The sequence below is a fragment of the Budorcas taxicolor genome, chromosome 12 (assembly GCF_023091745.1).
Source record: "Budorcas taxicolor isolate Tak-1 chromosome 12, Takin1.1, whole genome shotgun sequence".
NCBI classification, from domain to species: domain Eukaryota; kingdom Metazoa; phylum Chordata; class Mammalia; order Artiodactyla; family Bovidae; genus Budorcas; species Budorcas taxicolor.
This window is the reverse complement of record NC_068921.1, coordinates 79,072,237-79,099,970: the sequence shown is the minus strand read 5'-3', so window position 1 is coordinate 79,099,970 and position 27,734 is coordinate 79,072,237. Positions and strand designations below refer to the sequence as shown.

Below are 27,734 nucleotides of genomic sequence, written 5' to 3'. Positions count from 1 at the left end.
GAATTTAACCGTTCTGCCATTTTTTCACTTGTGTTATCTCCATTCCATTCTATGTTTCATACAGGCTGAGACCTACTGCATATTAAATATTACTGAGCAACTGACTCCACAGCAAGTGCTAACTCAGAATTTCCCACTGTTTCCAGAACTCTCATCTCAGTCTTGTCCTTCATGTACTGGATCATTTTTTGTGTCTATTCTGTACAGTGGGCTCCACGTGGGATTACGTAAGATGCAGGCCCCGAGTCTTCTGTGGGCTCAGAGTCAAATGGAGTAAATTAGAAATGACAGCACACTGGCTAAAGCCTAAGCCACAGGTGTGCAAAAGCGAGAAGCAGCAGAAAGGAGGGACCCCCTTCAGCTGGGGATGACTGGGAACCTGCCTGGTCGTCATGTTAGGAGACAGGGGACTGAAGCAAAGAATTAGCTGTGCAAACGGGCCCCTCCTGAAGACAGAGGGAAGGTCAGCTCTGTGAGCTCGTGGGATGCAGAAAGTGGTGATGGAGCCGCAGGAGACACGGGCTCTGCAGGACCACCACTGGCGCTCTGCAGAGCAGGATCCTCAGGCGAGACGCTGAAGGACCTTATACGGAAGCAGTATGATCAGACCCGACCCTTCAGTCCGGGGTGGAAGACAAGAGGGAGAGGGAAGAGCCGGAAACAGAGGGGACTGGAAATGCGGAAGAACCAGGAGACACTGTGATTCCAGAGATGGGGGTGGCGGCAGTGAGGTCGGGGTGGGAGGGGACAAAGTCACTGTCAAGACACTGCAGAGGCTTCAGGCCTCCAGCCCGGGCAGCCAGGAGGGCGCTGTCACCCTGCTGGAGGGCAGGCGGCAGACGCCATTAATCCTCCTCCCTGTGAACAAGAACAGCTGACCAACCACATGCCACCTTGCATGCTGAGCAAGGAGCAGAACTGAAACCCAGTTCCTCGGTTCTGGCCTGCGGATGCTTTACAAGCTCAGCCCGCTCCCATGAACAGCCACCTCAGTCACACGGACAGCACGCGGGTGACGACCAGGCACTCACTTTGCTGCGATGACCGCGGTGATGGGGACTCTGAACAGAGGGCCTGCGCTGGGCGACGCTATGTCATAGCCACATACCTAGAGGAAAGAGCTAAGGGTCAGTATCCACAAACGAAGCTTCCTTAAAAGGGGAGAACGAAAGAAGGTGGACCTGCTCACAGAATAAATTCATCTCATATTAAAGGTGAAAGGTCCTAAGTAAAAGCACAGTTTTCTGATGTCACGTCACGTATCAAAGGCAAACAGCCTGAACAACTATATGCAGGCCAACCCCTGACTAACTCAGCCTAATGGGTAAACAGTCTGCCACACAAACACTCCTACACAGTGCAAAGAAAGCAGAAATGAGGACACGCAGGTGAGTACCTCTGTATAATGCAGTCCTTCCCTTAAGCCCCTGGGGTCCACACGTATGTTTATGTGTCTGCACTGATTCATGAGTTCCAAATGGCTGGGACACTGAACCCACGATGAATTCGAAGTTAAGGCTAAATGAAGCTGGAGGGATATTTTCTCAGAGTTTTCTGGCATTAAAAAAACCAAAAAGTGAAGATTAGCTCTGTTTTCTTCTTCTTCCATTTTAAAACGTTCTGTCGTCTCTCAAGAACATTCAGCGGCAAGAAAGCACCGTTGGCTATAAAATGTAGTAGACACGGGCTCCCCAAGCACAGCCCATACACATCAGTCACACCGTCTCCCTCACACGTATTTCAGCACACTTGGGGTCCATCCACGCGCTCACCCAGCATGGCCACAACCTCAACATAAGGCGTTTAGGGTCATTTTTTCATTCTGCATGCAGTTAACAGAATCTAAGAGACTCCTTGTTTACACTGATGACAATTCTGTTTACATTCACTGAGCTGGGGCTCTCCCTGATTTTCCCACTCTGCAACCAAAATGTGGGTCTTACACTCAAGCAGTAAAGGTGGGAAAGAAAAGGCATCGGATGCTTTATGGTCCACAATTTAATAAGAGCTCTAGGTGACTGAAGGCCCATTCTACTACTTTCTTGTAGTCACACTGCTAACTCAACTGCCACTGTATCAGGGTCCCCAGTTGCCATCAGTTTCCCCTATGCTCTGAAATGTACAGTAATGTTAACATTGTTCACTCCTATCTCTTTAAAACATCAGCCTAAACAGCACTTCTCTATTACAGTACAATTCAAACCAAAAATGTGAACATGTGAGCTTACTCTCTGGCTACCACCCACCAGTATTTTCTGGAAATACAGGCTCAATGCCAACGCCATGATCCGAAGGTGCAGCCACCTGAACAGGATCTCGGAGGTAGATGCCACGGTTAGTTCCCACAGTAACAGTGAAACCTAATTTGTTAGCAAACGATGTGTTCTGAACGAGGTAGTCATAGGCTTTATCGACCTAAGTAAAAGGATAGAAATAGTAAGATACACATAATTGGGTCAAAAAAAATCTTCTGTTGTAAATCACCCATTTCATTTCAGTTGTAGCAAGGAGTCAGCTTCAACACTCTCCTCTCTGAACTACGTGGTAAAGCTCTACCCCACTGGACAAAACACTGGTCCAGCCACTGGACTCACCTTCCACTTCACCCTCATACTCCCAAGTGATGACGCTAGGAATCCTCCACGTGCCGTTATGTCTGGTCAGCTTTCACTCGCTGCCCGCTGCCATCTCTCTATATGTCTTACATCAATTACATCTCTCTATCGTACCACCACAAATTCAACTATAAAATCTCTTTTCATACCTTCTTCGCTTGTGGTTCAGAAAACTACTCTGGCCATATAGTCAACAATTGGAAAAACTCAATCACTACTGTAGGGATATCATCCAATAACAGCTAAAATATTGTCCTATTGATCTACAACCTGCTTCTCAAACAAACAGCAATACCTGAATAATACCATGTCCTTGGGCAAATACTTCTATGTTGTCAGCCTTCACTGCAGTGTTTTCAAGAGCTCTTCTGACCGAATGAACTGTGTAGTTAACATCATTAGCTTTCAGACCTAAAATCGAAAAACGAAATCAAGAAACTAGTGTTTACAGAAGACGGTTACTTGAAACGCTTCCCCGGCCTCCCCCTGCCCTAGTATGGAGAACGTGTACGTTTTCTGCTTTTAATGTTTTTGTCCCTCAACATTCATTTTTCAATCTTTTTTTTTTTTTTCTTAAAAATGTGACAAACAGTATGACTCATAGCACAAAGACTTCATTCAGTGAAAACCTCCACACGCCCGCTACCGTGCAGCATGAAGGTGGGCTCGGCACAGGGACCAAAAGGCATTCCAGTGATGTCTTCCTTAAGACAGTGCTGGTCAATCAACGTGGTCACTGGCAGAAGGTCTCAACCAGGGAGCACAGGATACACACCAGGGGTACGGAAACAAGCCAGAAAGATGCTCAAGCCCCCACACAGCTCAATCAGCACCTTGGAGACTGGATCCCAGGAGGCTGATGACAAGCCTCCTGGTCAACAACAGGGGACAACGAGGCTGGGGGTGACTGTCTACGCGACGTGGAGGCCACCCAGCCGTCCACCTTCTGATGACGACTGTTGTGAGAGGTGGAAGCGAGTAAGACGGCACGCCTGTCCTCTCCAGAACTGAACGTGCAAATACTCAGGAGGAGTGTAGAATGTGAACCAAACAAACATGGGAACACGATGGCACTGTGAGAGTCAACCGAGAAAGCAAACAATTTTGTCAGGGAGCATCCTGGAGAGGGTGATGCTCCCGCCAGAAGAACAGACACTGGGTCGGCTCTCAGGGATACACAGATGTTCACAGGGCCAAGACTTGGCGGGAAAGGAATTCCAGGCAGACAGAATAGTGTGCCACAGAGAAGGGGCAGCAGTGAGCCCGAGACACTCAGAGAGGCTGCACGGTAGAGCGAGGGTGGAGCCCCAGTCAGTGCCAATGGCCCCATCCTCCCGGTCCAGCATGCAGCCGCCTGCCCGTCAACCTAGAAAGTCCCGCCTCCCCGTGGGCCAGCCCCTTCACCAGCTCCATGGCAACGCCCCTACCCTCTACTATGTCATGGAAGCGAATTTTTACTTTGTTCATCGTCTGTTCCTTCTCCAACTTTAACATCAACTCCACACAGGCAGGTCTTTTTGATGTTTTGTTCCCTACTTAGCCCCAGGCCAAAATAAAGCTTAATAGTAACAGCCAATAAATACGCTTGCTGAGTAAATGCACGTTCAAACCTTTACGATCACATAAGCGATTCTCCACCAGACACGTTACTACAGGCCAGGTCACTACCAATTCAACCACGTTTTCTTGCCCTGAGAACTTTAGAGAACAAAAATATCTGTCTGCAAGAAGAGAAAGGTACTCTATTACTTTTTATGGCTACAATCTGACTTTATTTTATGCCATCAAATTTATTTTATGAAACTGTCTAGACACTTCACACCTCCTTAAGCAAGCTTATAAACAAGTAAGCCATGGATTTTAGAACCCAGACTGAGGTGAAGCACAGGAAGGACAGAGGAGCCTTGCACACTGCAGTCCACGGGCTCACAGCCAGACACCACCCAGTGACCGAACAACAGCAAGGCGAAGTGTAAAATGATAACTTTGAAAATCCATTTCTCCGTGTCACGTCTCTCTCATTAAGAGTACTTAAACTGTGACAGAAACATGTGGAAGAGCCGACGACTCGTGGCTCCAGCAGGAGCCTCCGAGCAGGGTAGCTGAGGCGCTCCTCACCTGAGAGGACCAGGGCGATGCCCCCGCAGGCGTTGGGAGACGACATGGACGTCCCGTTCATGAGCTGGGTGCCCCGCAGCGTCCAGTTGGGGACGGAGGCGATGGCGCCGCCCGGGGCGCTGACGCTCACTCCGAGGGCCCCATCAGCGCTGAAGGAGAGCAAGGCAGAGTCTGCTTAGGGAGGTGGGCGCTGGGCCAATGGGCAAATGAACTCAGGGCGAAGCAATCGGACAGAACGGCTGCGACGTCCCATGCTGGGAAGACCCCCTGGAGAAGGGAAGGGCTACCCACGCCAGCGTTCTGGCCTGGAGAATTCCACGGACTGCGCAGTCCATGGGGTCGCAACGAGTCGGACATGAGTGAGCGACTTTCACTCCACTTCACTTCCACGGGCAACCTACCTGGGGCCTCGAGAAGACCACGTGTACTGATTTGCAGGTAACTTCTCTCTCAGAGAGTACTCGGCAACCATCATATCAGGAGACACGTAGGCGCCCACACCTGCGGGGGGAATGTGGTCATTGACAAAAGGATACAGAACAGGGGTCCCGATTCGAAACCCACTGCTCCCCCAGCCGTGGGACCCCGGCGAAACACCTGTTCTCTGGACACCACCGTTCTCTCTCACAAAATGGAAAGGTGAAAAAATTTAACGACCCAGGCAAGGTCACTATGTACCAGACACTACACGAGGTGCTGTGCTTTTGTATATAAAAGTACCTTCCAGGACTATTATGTGGACTAAACAGGATAATGTAACTAAAAGTGTGTGTATGTGTAAAAGAGAAAGAGAAATGTGTTTCAAACTGCAAAAATGTAACTTCAGAAAAATAAAGGAATTAGTTGATTGATCTTCATTTTTAAATGACCATGGTATGGAAAATTCTACCCATGAAATTGGCAGTAGTCCTCCCCTGCAAAGTGGCTTCAGTAAGCCAGTAACAAACATGTAACATGCTACAGTCTCCTAGATAAATGTGCAGACACAAACTAGTTAGACTCTGAAATCACAGAATTCAGAGATCAGAGTCAGGCCCTTCATGCCAGGGATGTGGAAACAAGGCCGAGAGGGGCTAAAAAAATGCACTGAAGATAATGACCGGCAGAGACAAGACTCAGGATCCAAGACTATCGGCTCCTCATTCTCCTTCACAACACACACGTCTCCTGGGTAGAAGGCTGGACAGAATGAGTGAATTAAGAGGACTTAGGTCAACAATGCTGCCTCATGAAACTGAAGTCATTTTGCAGAATTTAGGTTAAAGTGTTCTGCCAATCTGGGGGTAAGAAAATGACAAGATCCTGAGCGCTGTAGCGGAGCAGTGCATTTTGATCATGAGGCGCCTCTCAGGTTTACTTTGTTTCCTTTTGTGTCCTTAGAGGTACCCAGAGATCTGGAACACACAATGCATGAATCACTGGCAGGCGCTGCTGTCTTAACACACCATTAACAGAATTTAAGCGACACCATGCTTAAAATTTACAAGCCACGCATACAAGCATGTCCCATAAATATAAGATCACTGCTATTTAAAAACAAAAATATTTTTTAAAGGGCCAGTTTCTATCCTCACCTTTAAGGCCCCAATATTGCTGTGTGTCTGTAACATCATCTCTAATACCTAGACAGCTCCACTAACTCCTATGATACGTATGTATTGTGCCGTTAATGATGAATACACCAGGAAAACTGTTTGGGACCAGTTTTTATAGTCACACGTTCAATCACAAACATTAAGAGGTGTTTTGAGCCCACGTTTAAAAATAAACCAAAAATCTTCAGGCCTCATTTACTATTTAGGGGATCTCCATTCCCCCTTCCTTATTCACGCCTCACATTAAAAAAACCAAGGGGTGGGTTTCATGTTTTGCGGGGTTTTGTTTTTTGCACAAAATGGCAGCTACTGTTGTATAATAGAAACTAATTTTATTATTTTCATATTATGACTCCAAATAATTTGATCTCTTACAACTTTCATTGACAGGCATTATTGTTTCCTGTTGGTTTCCAGTGAAGCAGACAATACTGTATCCGATCCTGGACACCAAAGGGTGGGGAAGGCCACAGGCACACAGTAAACGTGTTTCAACTGCTTTTCTCAATAACGAAGCTCCCTTCCTCTACCTCTGGGTCTTCCTGCATGCTCCAAGAGAAACTAAAGGAGGAAGCGCTGCTATAAATACACAGCCGTACACTATAAATAAAAAGTGAAGCAAGTGTCTTCATTTATGCTGCTCACTTAGCCTGGAAAGCCCTTCTCCTTCCTGCCTGTGTCTACCTACTGAAATCCTTGTTCTCACACTTCTTCCAGAAAGCCCTGCCCAGATCCTCAAATCAGAGGGAACCCCACTTTTGTGATCCCACAGCCTGATCTGGGACTGCAAGGAGATCCAACCAGTCCTTCCTAAAGGAAATCAACTGAATATTCATCGGAAGGACTGATGCTGAAGCCGAAGTGCCAGGACTTTGGCCATCTGATGTGAAGAACTGACTCATCGGAAAAGACCCTGATGATGGGAAAGACAGAAGGCAGGAGGAGAAGGGGACGACAGAGGATGAGATGGTTGGATGGCATCACCGACTCAATGGACATGAGTTTGAGCAAACTCCGGGAGATAGTGAAGGACAGGGAAGCCTGGCGTGCTGCAGTCCATGGGGTCACAAACAATTGGATATGACTTAGCGACTAAACAACAGGCCTGATCTATGCTTCCGCTATCCGTGATCTGTACCTCCACACTTACTCCAGTCTGCTGGAGATGAAATTCTACACCAGTGGGTCCCTACTAGAGCTCACTTTCCTGAGGGTCTATTATAGGCTCAGTGTCCTGTGTGTAGGAGAGAAAACAGTTAACACTGGATGGACTGAATCTTTTTGTCTGCTTGTTTTTAAGTTTCTTTCTAAAACTGGAAACTCACCTATCACGCTGGACGTGGTTCCTCCCGGACACCCAACTGTAGACAGGCAGGGGCCGTTATTCCCAGCACTTGAGACATAAATTATATTGTGCTTCCACACGGCTTCACTGATTACTTCACATATCCTCCTGAAAGAGGGAGAGGACTCCTTTGAACACATGAACTGTCCACTTTTCAAGAAATGGATTACTGTAATGTGAAAATATTTTCAAACATGGTTTATATGAAAAAACAGAAACAAAACCAAAACATGGGTTGCAAGCAGCAGAACGGTGGTCACAGGTCAGGAGGGGAGCTTAGAATCACTCAGGGACGTTCTCAAACTCCAAGTGCCTTGCTCCTACTCACAAAGTGTTTATAAAACTAAAATACACTCAAACGCGAGGTCAGGTAAATTCGGGCACGTGCAGCATTAGTGGAGCGCGACAGAGCCATGCCCAGAGACATACCCCAGTCGGGGTTCAGTGGAGGGAGTTAGGAGGCCCCGTTTTTAGTGGGGAATGTGCTAAAAACAAAACTGTATATATTGGGGAAAATAAACTGCCAAGGGGCCAAAAGCAAAGACTGCAACGTTAGCAGAGACTGGGTCAGGGGCCACAGGGGGTCCACTCCACCCGCCATGTGAAGTGTGGAGGACCAACTCCTCACACAGCTGTGACAAGCGGCAAAGGTGAATGGGGGAATAAGGCACCAGGGAGAGAGATTTAACACATCTGGTTAGAGCCTGACAGCAAGGAAGAAAAATACACTGGTAGTCATTACAGGAGGTAAAGTTAGACCACGAGGGAAAAATGAGGCCGATGTAAAAAGGTAAAGGGCCAAGGATACTCTAAAATCATAAAGTGAAGGAAAAAGCACGTTAGAGTAAGAAGACTGTAAAAGAAGGAAGGTCCCAGGAGAGAAAGGTATACACTGCGGTAATGAAGACACGGAAGCAGATCCTTCTCGCTCCTGCGAGGTCACGTTCACAACTGATGCAGACAGCGTGCTCCCTACCAGGTCTGGAAATGAGCATCAGCTGAGGAAATTATGGGTTTTAAAATTTTTATTTCTTAAATCAACGTGTGGTAGAACCGACCTTCTCTTTGGTGTCTAGTTCTGAGACTGCACATATCTACAGACTGTGAAACCACCACCGTTAAGTACAGGAATGGTTTCAGCACCGCATTAAACCATCTCCTGGGGTTATCTGGCCATCTGCAGGTACAGGGTCCCTTCTACACTCCGGCGCCCATGGATCGTTCTAGAGCCCTGCCACCGTACACGTCACCTAAACACAATCCTGAGACACAGAGCCACTGAAACCGGCTCTTTTCATCCAGCAAAAGCATTTATGACGCACCCATGGAAACTAAGTCACTGATGACTAGAGCCAACTACAGGCTCTAGTTTGGGGACATTTGCGCTTCGGCAGAGCTCTGTCACAGAGCTCAGAAAATGCACAATGGGTGTTATCTGGGTGGGGTGGTGGGAGGAAACTCTCCAGATAGGGTCACCGCTAAGTTAGCGCTATGAAGACAGAAAGGCTGAGGTAACATGAGGTCAAGGCTAAGCCAGAGGCTGGAAGCCCCTACAGCTCAGGGAGGGCACTGGGGCAGTGAGAGCCGTCGATGGACAACGGTGAACACACCAGTCTAGGTTTTGCTAGAAAAGCAAGCAAAGGCCATGGGAGATGAGGAGGCTTGTTACTGGTTAGTTTTAAAGCTAGTGGATACTTGAGCAGGTCTCTCTAACAGGAAAGAGAGCCAGGAAAGGAGCGGGTCGATGCTGGAGGGCATCTCCGAGGGTGGAGGGGACCAGGGCCAGGCTCTTCATCCCAGGCAGGCTTCATGAAAGCAGAAGGGATGGCAGCTGGTGGGGTCAGGCGTGTCACAGGGGGCCCGGAGTCCCCTCTAAGCGTTTTTACCTACTCTGGGAAAGAAAGCAGCAAGGGTGCCAGCTGAGGACTGATGGGGAGGTCGCCGGGAGTCCCCAAGGAGAAGGTGTGAAACGGCCGTCCAGGAGGGCAGGGCGCGCGCTGTGACCAGGGACAGCGCTGACCCCACACCCGTGGCCCCCGAGCACGCCGCCAGGGTGGCCTCCGCAGAGCCGGCAGCCGAGGGGCGCCGCCGCCGCAGCACCCGCGGAGCTTCTGCAGGCCGGGCTCCGTCAGGCGCGCACACCCGAGGTCGGGCTGCCTGTGGACGGGGTCCCAGGGGCCGTCGGCTCCACCGGCCAGGAGGGGACACCGGCGTCAAAGATGTGACCGTGGACGAAGGGCCTCAGGGACGCACAGGATCTACCCAAGTCTGCTCTCCTTCAGCTGTGACGTTCGATCCAGTTATACAGAAACGCTCAGGGCTCTCTGTCAGCTGAGCTTCCACGGCTGACGAGTGGCAAAGAACACTCACCCGGAATTTGGCCAGTGAGTCGCTTCTCCGTAGCTGTAGTTGACAAGATCACACTTATGATTTATAACTTCTATCATCTAGTAAAAAGATCAAGAGTCCAGCTTAGGCAGCCATTCATAAAAACAGAAACGCCAGCACAATAAAGGCATCCCACAGTTCTGTAACCAATCATACTCCAATTCACATCTAAATTCATAACTTACTGCCAGACATGGCTGACAAACTTAAAAAAAGGTGCGTGTGTGTGTGTGTTTGGGGGTGGTGTTGATACACGGCACGGGAAGTAGTCAATAAAAAACAAACCAGCATCTGCAGAATTGAGTTGGAGAGACGAAGGAGGTCTCTTTAAAGTTTAAATTCACTCAAGTGAAATAGAATTCATATGTTAAAGTGAAATGAAGAATAAATTCTTAACATTGATGGAGCAGGCTGGCTGAAACGTCTTCCTTTTTTCATGCTTTTAAAAGTATCTCAAAATAGTCTGCTAAGGGATTTACTGCAAGTGAGAAGTATAATGTAAACAATGTTTTCATATTTCCCCAAATCCCTTTACCCCAAATAATTTCTCATAAAACTATTTTTAAGTGAGTTAAGCATTTGGGGCTGTTGAAAACAAAGCCCTATACACTGGATACAGTTCCATGCATTTTTGGTAAAGCAAGAGCAGCTTGCTGATCAAAGTGTCCCCAACCGTGAAGCATCAGCCCTGGACGCCGGCAGCTCAGGAGCACTCACAGCTCGGATGAGGCCTGTGCCCGTCTCCATCGTGCTTAGTCTTGTGTCTCCGATCTTGATGGAAAGAATCTGAGCACCAGGAGCTACGCCATTCCGCTCAGGTTCTTCGGGAAAATGCCCAGCAGCTATGCTAGCTACGTGTGTTCCGTGGGCTCCTAGAGGCAAGAAGGGGAGACGACGAGGTAACACCCTCAGGGGCTCAAAGTTTTAACTGCGAGATTCAATCTGTGTAGTAGTCATCAGAATAAAAACATGCTTATCTTAACGTGTAAGGGGGTACTGTTTCTTGTCTCTTAATAATAATTCACAGAAAATGACTGTGAATTACATACGCTGTTCTGCCATCTGGGATTCTACGCTGTTAAGTCACAAAGGTGAGAAAGTATTCACACACGTGTAATTGACAAAGTGCTTATATCTAGAACATGAACTTTCAAATCAAAAAAAGAAAAAGAGAGAACACAAAAGAAAAATGGGTAAAGAGCATTTGAAAAACATTTCCCAAGAGGATGACCAATGGCAAATAAATGTATGAAAAGATGAGTCACCTGGGAGACGCAAACGAAGGCCACATGGAGCCACCCCTTGCTAAAGAACTGAGGCTGAGGGATGTGCACGCCGCTCTGTGGCGGGTGTGACACTCTGCTACTGCCAAGGGGAGCTCGGACGGTCTTCAATACTGTATGGCCCGACCACACCCAACCAGCTCTCCCAGACATGGTTTCCAACTAAAACAAAAACCAGCTTCTACACAGACCTGTACACGGTTGTTCAAACAACCCAAATGTGCATCAGGAGGTGAATGGGCAAATGAACCATGGTGGACGCACATGCTGAAATACTCGACAATAAGGAACGAGCTACTTATCATCACAGTATGGATTCAGCCCGACATGCTGAAATGGGCGGGCAAAAACAACCTGCATTTTAAAAATTCCGTTTATATAAAATTCTACCAAATGTACAGTAATCGAGGGTGGACAGGAAGCCCTTCAGCGGCTACCAGAGGACGTGAGTGGAGACAACTGGGTTATAAAGGAAGAGCAAGCCAGCCTTTGAGGGTGGTGGTGATGGAGATCTGTTGTTTCGGTTGTGGGGAAGGTTTCCGGGGTGTGTGCACACATCAGAACTCACCACCCTGCGAGTGTGTAGTGTGGGCAGCTTCCTGTACCTGAGCTGTGCCTCTACGGACGTGGGGGGGCGGGGGGAGCTGGGTACCCCACTTCACCCTCCTCACTCCCTCCCAGAAGTGAGCTATGGAGAGCAGCCCTGCAGCTGGTGCACACCTTCTGTGCACCTGTATTTTTATATTTTTACCACACACACACACACACCCATAAACCATTTTCACACAATTTTTTTAACATCAACATATTTTCTTCACTAAAATTTATGGATCTGAGATTTATACACAGTTATATGCAGATTTATTCCTTCCGATTACTATATAACATATTCCACAGGATGAATAACATAATTTTAAACCAACACACAAGTTTCAAGAAAGTCTGTAACTTTTCTGAAATTACGCAGGAAGCTGTGCTAAGGATCCTTTTACCTGATCCTTCACACTCATGGGTGAATTTTCACGAGTTAGTATTTGGAGGTGAAATTACTGTTCATAGAATGAACTATGTTTTTTTTTTTTGTAGCTGGACCATGCTCACACTCCTGGAATGGATCCTACATGGTTGTGGCCTTAAAAAAAAAAACCTTTCCAGGAAATCTCATCACATCCGTGACTCCAGACCTAGTTCTGTCGTAGGCATCGGTCAAATCTCCTTAAGGCTGTTTTTGGGTAGAGGAATTTTTCCTCCCGGTACTTTGCACGTTCATCTCTAGTTAGCAAACCTGAGACAGAATACCTCCACTGGTCACTATGGAGAGCAGGTTCCCATCGTCATATATGTTAACGGAGTAATTCAGCATCTCGGCGGCGCCAAAGGAGCCGTACTCCTGGGCTTCTTTGTAGTTTCTCAGAACAGTCGATTTACTCAGATCCCCATCTTCACTCGAATCAATGCAGGCTCTGGGAAAGGAGAATTAAGAGCAGGTAATGCAAGCTATCTAAAAATCACACAATACTATTTCTCGAGGTCCTTCTTACCACACCACCTCTGTTTACCAGCACAAACGTGGCAGCTGCCTCTGTCACAGAGGCCTCAGTAAAGACTGGGTAAGATGACTTAAGCAACCAGCCCTTAAATGAAGTCAGGCACAAGGGGCTCTAGGAACTGTCCTTCACAGACCTCCAGGAAGAAAACCACCCACCGGCTTCAGGAATCAGACCAGCTTAGCGTCTAGGTCTCTGGTGGTAAGTCCTTATCCCACTTCCCTCTTCTGCCCTTACAACATGTATAGTAGATACTCTTGCTAGATCCTCCTGCACTTTCCAAACTGCCCAGCTTCAATCAGGAACATTTCTATGATCAACCTGCTGTTGTCTATTTAATGACTACTGTCTGGTTAAGTGGGTAAGATTCTTTAAGAGAGGTTAAGAGTCAGCTTTCATGCCTAAAATACTAAGAAGTTCAAAAGGCTTTATCCAAAACTACTCAAAAGCCAACCCGGCTCTCGAGGTGCTTTGCTTAGAGATATTAATGTCTTGTAAACCAAATCTCTGGGCAGTTTTGAGGGCTTAATGTTCTTCAGAACAGGCAAGACCATTTTTAAATGAAGATGTATAAAATCCACATGGCTCACCTCCAGGTCTCACCATCAAACCACACCAAGCAGTCGTACACCGGGCCAGGATCACTGTACTTTTTCTCAAAAGAGTTTAGCAATTCCACTTGACTCTGAAGCTCCTCCTTGATTAATTTATTTGCCTAATCAGTTAGAACATGTGTTAATGTTAGTACATTTTGTGCTCTTGACAAGTGACATTAACAGACAACCAAAGATAATGTGACCCAGTAGTAAAGTTATTTTACCCTGGAAAAATATAAGAAAATTTTCCTTTTATATCTGTACAATTTGAAATTCAATTTAGTGGCAGATATCAATTAAAGTATTAAATAAAAAAAAATTTCACTTACTATCATAGTCAGTCCCTCACTACCCCTGCTTTGGGAAAGACACAGCGCTAGGTGGCGGGGACCTCATTTGGCCAAGGGTGTTAGTCACATACCCTGTACATGCATGATTCAGTTCTAAAAGCAACACTAAAATTGCTACACGTTAGTTTATCTACCTTTAGGTTTTTATATCCAGGAACATTTCCATTTCAAATCTATTTCTTAAGAGCCCAAATAAAAAACAGGAATTATGAATAGTCTCGCCTCTGTTAAATTTGCTGAGTTAAATACATACTGTATTTATGACCAAGTACATATAAGCTGCTATTCAACCATTCTGAGCTATAAAAACGGAAAATTCGTATGCTTCAATCTAAGCACTTTTTAAAAGTACATACTATACGAGATGGCCCTACATTCGCCTGACTAGTCCAAATGAATAAAAATTTAGGTTTCACATGTTCCCCAAATCTTAAGTTATGCTTCATTTTTCCTTATTCAATATATTCAATGTTTACTCCTCCTCAAGGAAAAAGACAATTATATAAGCATTTGTGGCATACAAAATAAAATGGCTGATTAAATTCAGATCTCCCTTCTATAGTTAGTGCTGTATATGTAGCACCTGAAATACTACATTTCATGTCTCCAACAGAGGCTGAAAAACCAAAAGTGATCTAACCAAAAATTATAGAGCTGCTAAAAATGAACACAGATAAAGTAAATGAAAGTGTGTGTGTGTAGATCTATACAGGCTGGTGGGCCTTGACCCGACCTGCATGTTAATGAAAGCTCCTGAAAAGTTTTTAAAATATCTGCCTCCTGTGTAAGGTTCTGATTTATTTCCTCTCTAGGACACAAACACAGAGTTTTTAAAGCTCCTCACGTGATCCTACCAGACAGCCAGGGCTCAGAATCACTGATACAATTCCATTTCTGATTAAGAAATGGATGGCCCAGAAGCCTAAATAGATGTTTCCTCCAAAAAAGGCACACATGTGGCCCACAGGCACGGGAAAAGATGTTCAATGTCACTTACTATTAGAGAAATGCACATGAAAACTACAATGAAGCCATCACCTCATGTTGGTCAGAATCCTCAAAAAGTCTACAAATAATAAATGCTGGAGAGGGCATGGAGAAAGGGAATCCACCTACACTGTTGGTGGGAAACGTAAACTGGTACAGCCACTATGTTTCAAAACCAGTATGGGGATTACCTTAGAAAACTTAAAACAGAGTTACCACAGGATCCAGCGATCCCACTCCAGGGCATATACTTGGAAATGATAAAAACTCCAATTTGAAAAGATAACATGCACCCCAGTGTACACAGTGGCACTGTTTACAACAGCCAAACAAGGAAGCATCCTACACATCCATCAACAGGTGGCTGGATAAACAAAGCGTGGCACATATATAAATATATATACACACGCACAATGGAGAACGACTCAGCCATAAAAAGAACAAACTAATGTCATCTGCAGCAACACGGATGGATACAGAGATTATCACACTAAACGAAGTAAATCGGAAGGAGAAAGACAAATGTCATGATATCATTTATGTGTGGAATCTGAAAAAGAACAACACAAATGAGCTTACTGACGCGACAGAAAAGACCCACAGACACAAAACAAACCATGGTTACCAGAGGGGGAGGGAGGGGAGGGATAGGTTAGGAATGTGGGTGTAACAGATACACACTACTACATATTAAATAGATAAACAAAGACCTACTGTATAGCACAGGGAATTATATTCAATATCTTGTAATAATCTATAATGGAAAAGAATCTGAAAAAGAATATATATATATGTATGTATAACTGAATCACTTTGCTGTATACCTAAAACACTATATATCAACTATACTTCGATTTAAAAATTCATTTAAAAAGTGGCATGCATTAACAGAAAAATTCAGAAGGATGAACATCAAGTTGCTGCTAGCATCCCTGGGTGGTGACATTCCAGAGACTTTCACCTGCTAACCCTTAAAATACCTCTGCTGCTCCAGTTTCTGCAATAGCACTTACTGCTTTCATAATAAACCGAGATGCTATTTTTTCATCTCATAGACTGATTCACAAAACATGCAACAGCAAGAATGTAGAAGAATGGGAACTCTCGTACGCTTCCGATGGAATTGGTACGGTCACTTTATAACCCACCGGAAGACCGGCAAGAGAACTTCCAAACCAGGATTTTTTCATCCTGGCCCCAAACTGGAAATGAAGCAAGGATCAGTCTGCAGAATGGACACATACACTGTGGTCCGGCCCTCACAGAGTAACGACAGTGAACTACTGCAACACCCTGCGCTGGAGGGATCGCACAGAAAACGTCGGATGAAAGCAGCGACGCGTAAGAGGACAGACACCGCATGATTCCAGTTTACAAAATCCAGAACGGGTGAAGTCACTGGACAGTGTCAGCCATCAAGGATGGTGGCTGCTTCTGGGTGGAGGCAGCGGTGAGCAGTCAGAGGCATGAGAGGCGCTGGGGTGCCGTGCACTCGGGGTGCTGCCTTTGTGACGATTCATGACATCACATCTAGGGTGTGTGCACTTTTCCGTGCGGCCATTCTATGTTCATTAAGAACTTTTAAACATTTAACTGATATATAAATTGATTTCAGGACAAACGAGGAAAGGAAAATAAATAAGTAAAATCAGACAAGTTAAAACATGGGGGAGAAAACAAACTTGGGGAAAAAGTCTGTGTATTCTCTAAGAACTGTTAATTCTCTAAGAACATGGTAATGTTTAAATAAAAGCAATTAGCACCAACTTGAGAAGGGCAGTTGTTGGCAACGTCGAACTCTTCCTGCTTCCGACAGGCCTCCGCGAGAGCTACTCTGTGGACAGGGTCCCAGATTTTTTCCTTCCGTTCTTTCTGCAAATACAGAGAAATGCCCTTCCAATGAGGTGGACTAACATGCAAGTACACTGAGACAGGAATTTAACAGTTGTTATTAGCTGCAATGCTATACAGTGCTCATACAGAGGTTAAAAAAAAAAATCATTTATAATCAAGTTGATAAAGCAATGAATGGATCAGTTATAAAAAACTTAATTAGTTAATTCACCACGCCTAGACTCTAAAAGCACAAGTTTACCAAGGCACAACTAGATGTTATTTTTATACAACACAGGCGCCCATTTAAATCCTTCTCCAAGAATAGATAATACCATGTCAGGTAACAGCCTGAAATCCCATCATTTGAGGAAAAAGAAATGCCTTCAGCCAAGAGCAAGCAGAAGACAGGGGTAAGCCGGCAGCTGCACTCTGGTGGACTTCCTGTCTCCCACCTCCCTGGCCTGTTCCTTTTTCTCCACCCTCGTTGACTTGATGGGTTCTTTGCTGCTGAAACTGGTCTTCCAGCGCTCCCGAGTGTCTTGAACTACAGTGCCTCCCAGTGGAAGTCAACTAGTTAAAGAAAGCCTCTCCACTAAAACAATCAACTCCACCGGACTAAGAAAGGGGAGTCTGCTTGCACCGAATCCATACCTGAATGTGACTGATTAAATTTAATACAATGCATAAAAAGACTGTGCGTTTCAGCCTGAAATATTAAAATAAAATAGTATCTAATAGAAGTTAACTTATGTGCATTTATTTTCTGAAAAAAATTTTTTTTCAGAATGACTGGAATCTGACAAGTAAAAGATTTATATGTAAAATACTGAGTAACTTCTTACTGGCTCACTGACCCTTGGAGAAGCAAATCACAACCTTAGACTATATGGCCCATAGGTCTCACCCTGAAGGCCCACTTGCAAGGATCACATCTTGTTTTACTACTTTAAAATCTTACATAAAATTAAAACTTCATTTCCTTAGTCATACTAACCACATTTCAAGTTCTCAATAGCTACTTGCGGCTCGTGGCTACTATAATGGATGGATAATGAACATTTCAAACTCTCCCGTAACTACTGAAAGGTCGACTGTGCTGTTATAAAGCAGGCTCCATCTCACTGGTTTTACAATTCTTAGCTCTCCAAAGACAGACTGTGTTTCCCGTCCTTCAGCTGCTTTAGGTCTGAGTTACTTCCTTCCCTGGTACTGAATCATCACTAACTGGGATCAAGAAAGCAAGGCAAAGACTAGGAAAATGGGATGAACTACATGGCAATGACAGGAACAGGAATAAATAAGGCAGTCTAGGCTTTAAATTGATTGTCCAGTGAAAGCATATCCCTTTTCCCAGAAAAACACAAATACACAAAATGTGAATAAAATTTCAAGGTATTCAGATTCCCTAAACTTTTCCATGTATCTCAGATTAGGAAACACGAATAGGTAACATTTCACTGGATAGCATCTTTCTTGAAGCAGATATCATTTGAAAGTCTCCAGATTCCCTTAGTAATCATCAGGTTAGTGAGAGCTAAGGAAGTCTCTTTCTTCAGTCTGAATAGAATCTGAAGAAGTCATGATACTAGATGGTCCGTTACCTGAATTCTTTCCTTGAGAGCCTTTGGATAGAAATCGTAGCCATTTTTTATGCCAATGTGATATCTGCCTGAGGGATTTGTCCAGGTCACAGGAATCTATGGGAAAAAAGAACATTTCTCACTCATTAAATGCTTCCCAATTCCAACGGTACAGTCCTGGGGGAAAATCTATCCTTGGGGCTCTACTTGGAGCAGGCCGCCTTAGAGCATCTCTTTAATACTCTAAGTTGCCATTTAACATATCTCTGTCTCCTTTTGTCTCAACAGTGAGATAGCTTAACTAGAGTACTTTCATTTACACAATGCTTTACAGTTTATGCAGGGCTATCAACATCACATTAAACCGCTAGGACCTTCAGTTCCCAAGCACTCAGGACAGCTCACTCCCCCATCACCCAACTGCCCATCAACCAGGGGAGGGAAGCAACTTACAGAACCTCTCCACCCTCAGATGTCTCGCTAAGAAAAAGAACTTCACTCTCCTCCAAGATACTACAGGGATGGGCCCAGAGCCTATAAAAAGAGCTCTTTGTGTTCTTAAGAAAAAAGCTCTATAAAATCATGATAATTACATATAACATCTTATAATAGTCTTTCCTGCTCTCTCAAAGTATTTAAAAATAACACTTCAAGCTTTTAATTTACATAAAATACAAAGAGCATGCCCAGTTTACAAATAGAGAAAGCAAAGAAGCAAAGAGAAATTAAACTGCTGGCCCAAACAGGAGGGTGGAAAAAGAAAGCTGGAATCTAGTTCTATCAAGAGACAAAAACCTGGTGTAAAGGATACAGAATTTAAAGCCAGACAAACATGGCTACGGCCCAGACTCTGCCCCTCACCAGGTGGGAGCCACGGGCTTCCACTTCCTCATGTGCAAGAGGAAGAAAATCATCTTTACTTCACAATTCCCATGAATAAGAACTTGTGTGAACATCAACCAACTTGAAATGTCAATTAAGACCATGGGGACCCTTCACATTCTATCATCTCAGGACCCATGCTCACTAAAAACAGCTTTCAAAGGTGCACAGATTATGAAGCTGAACTGTCAACCGCTAAAAGCTGTGGACTGGCTCACAATTCTCACTTGTGCAGGATCTCTACTCGACTCGAATCCTCAAGTCCCTCTTCATCAAATTACTCCCCAGGCAGGAAGCCTGTAGAGGAAATTTTCTCACAACTAAATAGAGGAAGACAATTGTGCACAGAACTTCCAAGATCTACTGACCTTCAAAAGCCTGCACATACTGTAAAGCAATTATTCTTCAATTAAAAAAAAGTCTGCATATCAGTAATCATTTCTGAATCAATGACGTCTAGAGTTTGTGAAATTTTAAGTACGCTGGCATACAAACTAGCGCTTTTCATTCAAAACTGACCAGCCTTCGTTAGATAATAGAGATTCTTAACTTGTTCTAACAACACCCGTGACACACAATAATAACGTGTTGCAACAATGAAAGAGTAAGCAATCACTAGCCTATTTAATCATAGGTGTCCCACCACCCAGGTGGCTTTGGTCCCATATGTTCCTGATGACGTCTTTGTGCAGAGATGACAAAAAGCTGTGAAATGCCAAAGGATTAAATGAAATAACCGATCAAAGTAACTGCAAAATAATCGGGTGTTGAGACAATCACAATCACTTAAATTATGTATGTAATACAATAAAAATAATCGAGTAGACATAATTTGTGTTTAATTAAAGCAAGACTAAATTCCGCAGGGACCATGAACCAGATATTTCTCAAATTGCTACCATGCATTTTCTTCACAGCACATGTGGACTAGTTACAAAAATGTAACTAAAAATAAATCTATAAGAAAATAAAAATTACGCACAATCACAGTTCTACTAGTCAACCTTAGCCACGTTAAAGCTAGCTCTGTTGTTCGTTGTTCAGTTGCTCAGTTCAGGCCTACTCTTTGCGACCCCATCGACTGCAGCACGCCAGGCCTCCCTGTCCATCACCATCTCCTGGAGCTTGCTCAGACGCATGTCCGTTGAGTCAGTGATGCCATCCAACCATCTCATCTTCTGTCATCCCCTTTCCTCCTGCCCTCAATCTTTCCCAGCATCAGGGTCTTTTCAAATGAGTCGGCTCTTCACATCAGGTGGCCAAAGTATTGGAGCTTCAGTTTCAGCTTCAGTCCTTCCAGTGAATATTCACGGTTGATGTCCTTTAGGATGGACTGGTTAGATCTCCTTGCAGACCAAGGGACTCTCAAGAGTCTTTTCCAACACACAGTCCAAAAGCATCAGTTCTGTGCTCAGCTACCTTTACTCTGAGGCCATTAGAGAATATGTCACTTTACATATTTGAGTATTCCATACAAATGAAGTTATTTTGGGTCTCTCTTAAAAATCAAAGCGCTTTATTTATTTATTTTTTACCATTTTAAACTGCTCTCTTTAAAAGAGTTTTAATGACATAGTAACTACAGTGTGGTAAGACTGATTCTCAAACAAGAAACAGAATTTCTTTAATTACTAATTACACCTCATTTTTCTGACTCTTTTAAAGCAAGGCTGTTTAACGAATTGAAGGTTTTCTCAATGAGACAAGTGTCACCGTGAGTTGTTGACGGTGCATGCAAGAAAATCATGTTGACTTTTTTGCCTCAAAACTGTACTTGAGACTTGTCAGCCTCATGGTCCGGTTAGACACAAGGACCCTCTCCCTTTCAGCTCTCACTGCATCTAAATTCGATGTTAAATGTGGCTGAGGCTTTTACAGTCTCTGAACTAGCCTAAAAAGTGATGATTTGAAAAATGGCTTCAAGTTAAATGAGGTAGAACTTTAAAAGGCAGTGTGCTTCCTTCCAGATGCTGCTAAAATTAGAATAAGGAAAAGGAAAAAAACCAAAAACCCTAACGACACGGAATGGGCAATGAGGCTTTAGAAGCCAAAAGTCACCACATTTTGAAGGTTGCAAAGTAAAAGCCGGCACTGAAAATTGGCGGGCAAACTGTGGACTTACTTTTAACATATGTGGTGGGACAAGCGGGTGTTCAGATGGAAAAAAAGAATGCAGGGACTCCTATTTTAAAGAAAGCGTTAAATCAATTCCAGGTGAATTCTAGAACAAACAAGGAAAGAAAACTGATGGATGCTTTTAGAAAATGAAAATGGGAGAATATCCTCATGATTTGGGGTCAGGAAGGGTTTCTTTTTTTTCCTTTACTATCAAATACAATTTTTTAAAAAATCAAAGCAGGTGATCATATTTACTCAAGACCTTTACGGTTCCTTTTGCTTGTCCTTCATGTCTGCTGCTCCAGGTTTTCCTTTGAAAAGTCTGTTTGTTTATTTGTTTTCACTATTTAAAAAAAGTGTATCTGCTGGCTATAAATACTCTTACTCTTACTTTATCTGGGAATGTCTTTATTTCACCTTTTTCCCCTGAACGTATTTTCGCTGCATACAGAATCTGAGATGGACAGATCCATTCCTTCTGCACTGGAAAAATGTCATGCCATACCTCTCGGGCCCCTAGGGTTCTGATGAGAAGGCTGAAGTCAATCAAGCATCCTTCCCATCTATACAGTGGGTCACTTTTTCCCGGCTATTTTTGGCAATCTGATTGGATGTTTCTGGGCATAAATCCCTTTCAGTTTATCCTATGTGGGGTGCACTCAGCTTCTGGAATTAGTAGGTTTATATCTTTGCCAAACTTGGGAGAACTTCTCCCCCAATTTTTTTTTTTCCAGCAGCACACTCCTTTCCCCTCTTTCTTAGGGTCTGATGATGCAAATATCTGACCATTCGTTACTGACCTACAAGTTCCTAAGCTAAGTTCGTTATTTCCCAGTGTTTCTCTTCATTATTCAGAATGGTTATTTTCTATTGCTTGATTTTAAAGTTCGCTCACACTCTTCTGTCATATTCTTTCTGCGACCGAATCCTTCCAGTCATGTTGTCTGAAAAAAACATTTCAGCTATCATAAAAATATTTCAGTTCTAGAATATCTATCTGAGTGTTTTTTACAGCTTGCACATCTTCTGCTGAGTCTATTAGTTACTGCTGTGTTATGAGTTACCGCAAATGTTGTGATTTAAAAGAACACACATTTCCTCTCTTACACATTCTGTCAATCAGAAGCTGGCACCGCTGGGCTGGATCCTCCACCTGGCTCCAACCGAGGTGCTGGCCAGGGCCCTACTCTCATCTGTGGCTGGTCTGGTGGCAGGTGTGGGGGTGTTCGTTTCCCTTTGGTCTGTGAGGTTAAGGGCTGGTGCTTCTCACTCATTGTCAGCTGGAGGAAGGATTTCGTAAAACACAAAAGCCCTAACCAAAAAGGCAGAGGGCTGATTTCCAACTACAACAGATTTGATGTCCTCCGCATGAAGAGACATCACCTGGAAGGTGAAAATATGAGTACAGAGTGGGAAAAGACACCCAAAACACATGTAACCCAAGGACAGGTCACCCCACACACAAGTAACAAAACGACAGATGACTCAGGATTCAAAGCAACCAGCAAAGGCACGCGGAGGGGCACTTCTCAAAAGAGAAAATCCAGATGCCTAAGCGACACACGAGAAGGGGCTCAATCTTAACAGTCGGCGGAGAAACACAAATTAAAACTGCAAAGTGATACAGCTAAATTCTGATCTCTTCACAGAAGTTAAAAAGCCTGAAAACATCAACTGGTAGCAGCGTGACTACTAAAAGGCCTGCATATTCTAGTGGAAACGTATTTTAGTACAACCAGCTGGAAAAGACGGGTGAAGGTGTCTCACCCAGTAAAGGTGCCTCTCTCTGACTCAGCAACTCCACTCCCAGGCACATACCCTAGAGCTACCTGCACATGGGTGCGCAGAGTATGTCTGCAAGGACGTTTTCTGAAGAACTGTGACAGTCCCAAAGCAGAAACAACTGTTCCCAGCAGAACGGACACCTCGTGGTACAACCATGTCCCAGAGACAGCAATGAAACCGAACACATCGCTGCCCCACGCAAATCACGGCTCAATCTCACGAATCGCACAAACACCCAGGAAAAGCGGACATGAAACAACATGGAAGTGAGGCCACTCATACAAAGCCCACAAACAGGCAAAACTCACAACAGATTCCATGTCTCCGCACAGAGGTGGTAAAACCGTCAAGGAAAGCAAAGAACTGATTTCACAAAAGCCAAAATACGCTGTGATCTGGAGAACACAGTGAATCCCCGAGGCAGCGCTCTGTCTTATCTACAGCAGGCGAAGCGGTGTTCACTGAAATTACTCATGCAACTGCACACACGTGCCTTGTGCACTTTTCTTCTTGCCTGTACACTTAATCGTGAAAGGCGTATGCTTCTATTCACTTTTTTGCTTTTATCTGTTCCCCTAACTACTACTGGCCATAAGTAACTGACCACCAGTTACTCAAGACGGCTTAGCAACAGCATCCTTAGAGAAGCAGAGGACGAGCATCTTCAAAGCACCTAACCAGTAGCTGATCCTATACTGGCGGAAGAGTTAAGACCTCAACCATCAGCAGTTCATGTGCTATTTGGAAGAAGCAGAATTAGAATACAGGTTATTTAACCAGAGCACAGTTAAGTCAAAGAAACTTGAAGCCTTTACTGTGTTGCTTCCCTGACTCACAGAAGCCGTAAACGTTTGTTGCTTGAAAGCATGACGTCTCGGGGTGATCTGTGATACAGCAACAGGTAACTAACATCATACCACGGAATGTAAGGTGAAAACATAAGATGCTCTGAGGGGACAGCACAAAAAAATAAAGGGAAAAATTCAGTGAAAAGATAAAAGCTCCAACCTTGAGCACCCTTCCTGAAAGACCAACAATTTCACCGTCCTTTGGCTCCACCACCGTGGCCGTGTTCACGTCGCCGCTTCCCGTCGTGTCGATGATATCGATGATTTTCGGTTTCCCATCAGTTGTAACCTGAAGATTAAGAGACCGTTAAAACATAAATTACAGAATCCAGTTTTTACTTGGAAAGAAATGCCAACCCTCAAATGTGTGTTTGTGCATGGACACATCCCCATATAGAAAATAGTCTATAAAATCTGCATTCATTTAAAAAAGGGACATGAACTGTTTTAAGCCAAAAGCTTGACAAATACTCTCAAGAAAATGTAGCCATATATTCAGGTAAATACTTCCTGAGCACTTACCATAGGCCACACTCCACTAGGGGTACAGTACAGAAAATTCTCGACCTCAGACTTTGTGTTATATGGACTCAATAAACCAAGAAATATATAACATGTCAGTTGGTAATCACTATAACCAAGAAAATCAAGCAGGGAAGGGAGACAGGTGGTATGGGGAATTCAGTGCTAAGGAGGCTGGTCAAGAAAGGTCTCGCTGAGAATGCTAACATTTGAAGAGAGATCTGAAGAAGGTGAGTTTGGGGCTGGATGAGCACAAAGCTTGAAGGGAAAAACGCTTACTAACATTTCATTACTGGAGGCCACACTAGCACGCGAACCTCTTAAGTCAGGTTCAGACTCACCACTCACACTTGGCCCCTCCCCAGGCCTTGCCAGCCCAGGAAGCCAACACCCACTCGGGTGCTCAAACCAGAAATGAAGGAAGGCCCTCTCGGCCTCTCTAGTTTAGTGCTCACAGCCAGCATCCCCAGAGGTCCTTCATTCTACCTCTGAAGTGTGGTTCAGACCCACCTTCTCTGGGTGTCCACACCAGCATCCTGAGCTTCTCCCCCACCGTCGCCTCCTGCCCTCCTAACGGGGCGCCACCCCCGGGAAGCCCTCCAGGATCAACAGGAGCACCCTCCCGACCCTGACCACTTGGGCCCCTTTCCACTCGTCAGCCACGGCCGCCACCTTCCTGCACCAGGCCCTCCTACTGAGAACTTTTTGTCCCTTCGGTTGTTCACAAGGGTCCCGGTCTTGTCTCAGGGACCCTGTTTTCTACAGAACGCTGCCCCTTCATAGAGACCTCCCTGCTGGCCTCGTCTAAGCGCTCGTCACCCTAAACCCGATCATTCCTACTCACGGTACCGTGGGGCCTTGCAGAACTCCACTCACTTCGTAATCATGCCTGCGACTCTTCCCCGATTAGCACTAGTGGAGGGAGGCTCCACCGGGGCAAGGGCCGTGTCTGTTTCATTCCCCAGATTACTCCAAACCCGGCAGCGTCTGTTAGGCACTTGAGGCTCCTGGCTTGTTGGACAGCCTGACACTCCTTACTCGGCGTTAAGATGGATTTTCCTCAGCTGCGGGGGGGCCCTCCGACTGCTGCAGCCCATGGTAACACTGAACACCCCACTGCCTTTATGGGGGGGAACCCTTCTGGGGGTCTCTCTGGGCTAACTTCACCAGGGGGATTTGTCACATTCAAGAGACATGTGTTGAGTGAGCAGCGGGAATCAGGTCCAGAGACCCGAAAAAGGCAGAAAACAGAAGACCCCTGCCCTCACGAGAGAAAGAGGAACGGACAGCTGGTGGGAATCTGCTGGATGAGGCTGGGAGCTCAAAGCCGGTGCTGTGTGCCCACCTCGAGGGGCGGGAGGGGACCCATGTGTGCCCGTGGCTGACTCATGCTTGTGCGTGGCAGACACCAACACTACACTGTAAAGCAATTAGCCTCCAACTGAAAACAAATTAATTAAAAAAGAAACAGGAATGTAAAAAAAAAAAAAAAAGTGCCTACAGGGTGCCAAGAGCCCAGCCCTCAGATTCCCCTTGCACCCGAGAATTCACCCTCTTTGAGCTGAAGTGCAGGGTCCAATCCTAGGAGTCTTTCCCGCCACCGCCACCACCCCCTCCCACACACACACCCACCACTGCAGGGTCCTCAGAATCTTGCAGTTAAGGTGCACGGGAGAGGAGTTCGCTATGTGGAGGAAACACACACGCTTTTGTCTTTACAAGAGAAAATTAGGGGGTGGCTGGTGGATCTCAGATCTCACTTCAATCATTGACCAACCAGGGGCTGAGAGTTCTGTCGGGGGCCGCACTGCTGTTATTTTTCAGTGATAAAAATTCTTAAACTGGGTGATTATTTATTGGGGACTGTCTATATTAGGAATAAGTATTCTAATACACTCAGAAGGCTCCAAATCACAATTAAAAGTCACCGCAGAAATCATATCCAACCCTGACAAGATTATAAGACTTAAATCAGACACTGATTTTGAAGGGACTGGCTAAGTATCTTCAAACATGAAATGAAAATATAGGAATGAAGAAAAATGTAAGAGAATCTAACAAGATAAAAACAGAAATCACTAGGAAAAGTACAAACTCTCCTATAAACTGTCCCATGAAACTAGCTAGGATCATGTATTAAAACCATATGCAAACAATCCATTTTAAAAAGTTTTCCAAGTAAGTGTGTGATTTGAAAGCTGCATCATAGCACTAAGAATACAAACCATTTGCCTTCATTTTCTCATTCCATAAAGCAAACAACATCAGTGCCTCGAGATCAAGAATCCTAAGAGATCACTAATAAGTCCGACACAGATCCTTCTTATTGGAGACCTCATTCATCAGTGTGTGAGCAAAGGAAGACAGCCTAACAGGATTTTGTGCTTTATTCAGCATCTGCTACTGCGATCAGCTTAACTCACTAGGACCTCTCTCTTACCCATGAAAAATTCTCATATATATGGTTTTCTATCTGTGTACTTCTCCCTTCATCATTAGGTGAAGGGACCTACTCCACTAGAGAAAAGACGCAAGAGGGAATTTTAGGGTAGGAAGGTTTTAGAAAGGCACACCGGCTGAGAATTCTGCAAGGAGCTCTGGCAGGAGGAGAGGAAACTGCCCTGCTAAGCTGAGACCGCTGTCCCTCTACTGTGAGGCCTGGACGGTCACAGGGGACCGAAGACACAGCTACTGTGACAGCAATGGTGATAAGCCCTGGGAATGGAGTGGGAGACCAAGGGATGCTTCCTGGGCGATGCGGGGCGGAACAGAACAGAACTTGCCCAAAGGTTCCTCCCCAACATCAAGAACCTCAGCTACTTTTTATCTCCAGTGAAACACTCACTGTGGCAAAGTTGGCGAGGGTTTACAGAAAATCAGAATCAGAGTGGGAAGTTCGCCAATTTTTCTGCACCAACTGCAGTGAAGGAGCAAGCGCTCACTTGAAATTTCAGGGACGATCCTGAGAACACTCCTTTTGAGCAAAGCACGGTATGTTGCAAACACACACTATGAAATGACTCTTATTCTAAGAACACAGTGATAAAGTGAGTCAGACAGGCTTTGCTTTCGGAAAGCTTACAATCCAGCTGGAAAGACAAATGAGACAAGAGTACAGTGACATAGGACAATGAATAATAAAGGTGAAGGACAGTGTCCAGGAAGGGACATAAGAACACACAACCCAGCTCAGAGGAAATCAGGAAAGGCAAACTGAAAAGCATCCTTAAAACTGGCAGCACCTACTATCAGTAACTAAATACACATCAATGATAATTTCTTCACTGTACTCTATCTTGTTGTTGTTTAGTCGCTAAGTTGTGTCTGACCGTGATCCCA

The 27,734-nt window shown here is 45.0% G+C and overlaps 2 protein-coding genes across 13 annotated transcripts in view; one reads left to right on the top strand and one right to left on the bottom strand.

Annotated features, from left to right (window-relative positions):
• The window catches only part of METTL21C (methyltransferase 21C, AARS1 lysine), a 239,337-nt gene that overhangs the window by 42,849 nt on the left and 168,754 nt on the right, over positions 1 to 27,734 (top strand). The window lies entirely within an intron of this gene.
• Positions 1 to 27,734, bottom strand: part of TPP2 (tripeptidyl peptidase 2) — a 58,245-nt gene that overhangs the window by 26,645 nt on the left and 3,866 nt on the right. For 2 of the 4 annotated variants that reach the window (XM_052650172.1, XM_052650174.1), the window contains exons 2-16: positions 24,034 to 24,162; positions 18,262 to 18,357; positions 16,592 to 16,696; positions 15,539 to 15,595; positions 13,482 to 13,606; positions 12,644 to 12,807; positions 10,779 to 10,933; positions 10,044 to 10,120; positions 7,654 to 7,781; positions 5,135 to 5,234; positions 4,734 to 4,882; positions 2,911 to 3,026; positions 2,247 to 2,415; positions 1,397 to 1,554; positions 1,032 to 1,108 (exon numbers count right to left, since the gene is read on the bottom strand). In XM_052650172.1, the coding sequence (XP_052506132.1) occupies positions 1,032 to 1,108; positions 1,397 to 1,554; positions 2,247 to 2,415; positions 2,911 to 3,026; positions 4,734 to 4,882; positions 5,135 to 5,234; positions 7,654 to 7,781; positions 10,044 to 10,120; positions 10,779 to 10,933; positions 12,644 to 12,807; positions 13,482 to 13,606; positions 15,539 to 15,595; positions 16,592 to 16,696; positions 18,262 to 18,357; positions 24,034 to 24,162 (1,805 nt within the window). The remainder of the gene's footprint in view (positions 1 to 1,031; positions 1,109 to 1,396; positions 1,555 to 2,246; positions 2,416 to 2,910; positions 3,027 to 4,733; positions 4,883 to 5,134; positions 5,235 to 7,653; positions 7,782 to 10,043; positions 10,121 to 10,778; positions 10,934 to 12,643; positions 12,808 to 13,481; positions 13,607 to 15,538; positions 15,596 to 16,591; positions 16,697 to 18,261; positions 18,358 to 24,033; positions 24,163 to 27,734) is intronic. The other 2 variants (XM_052650175.1, XM_052650176.1) reach the window with 1 other exon arrangement.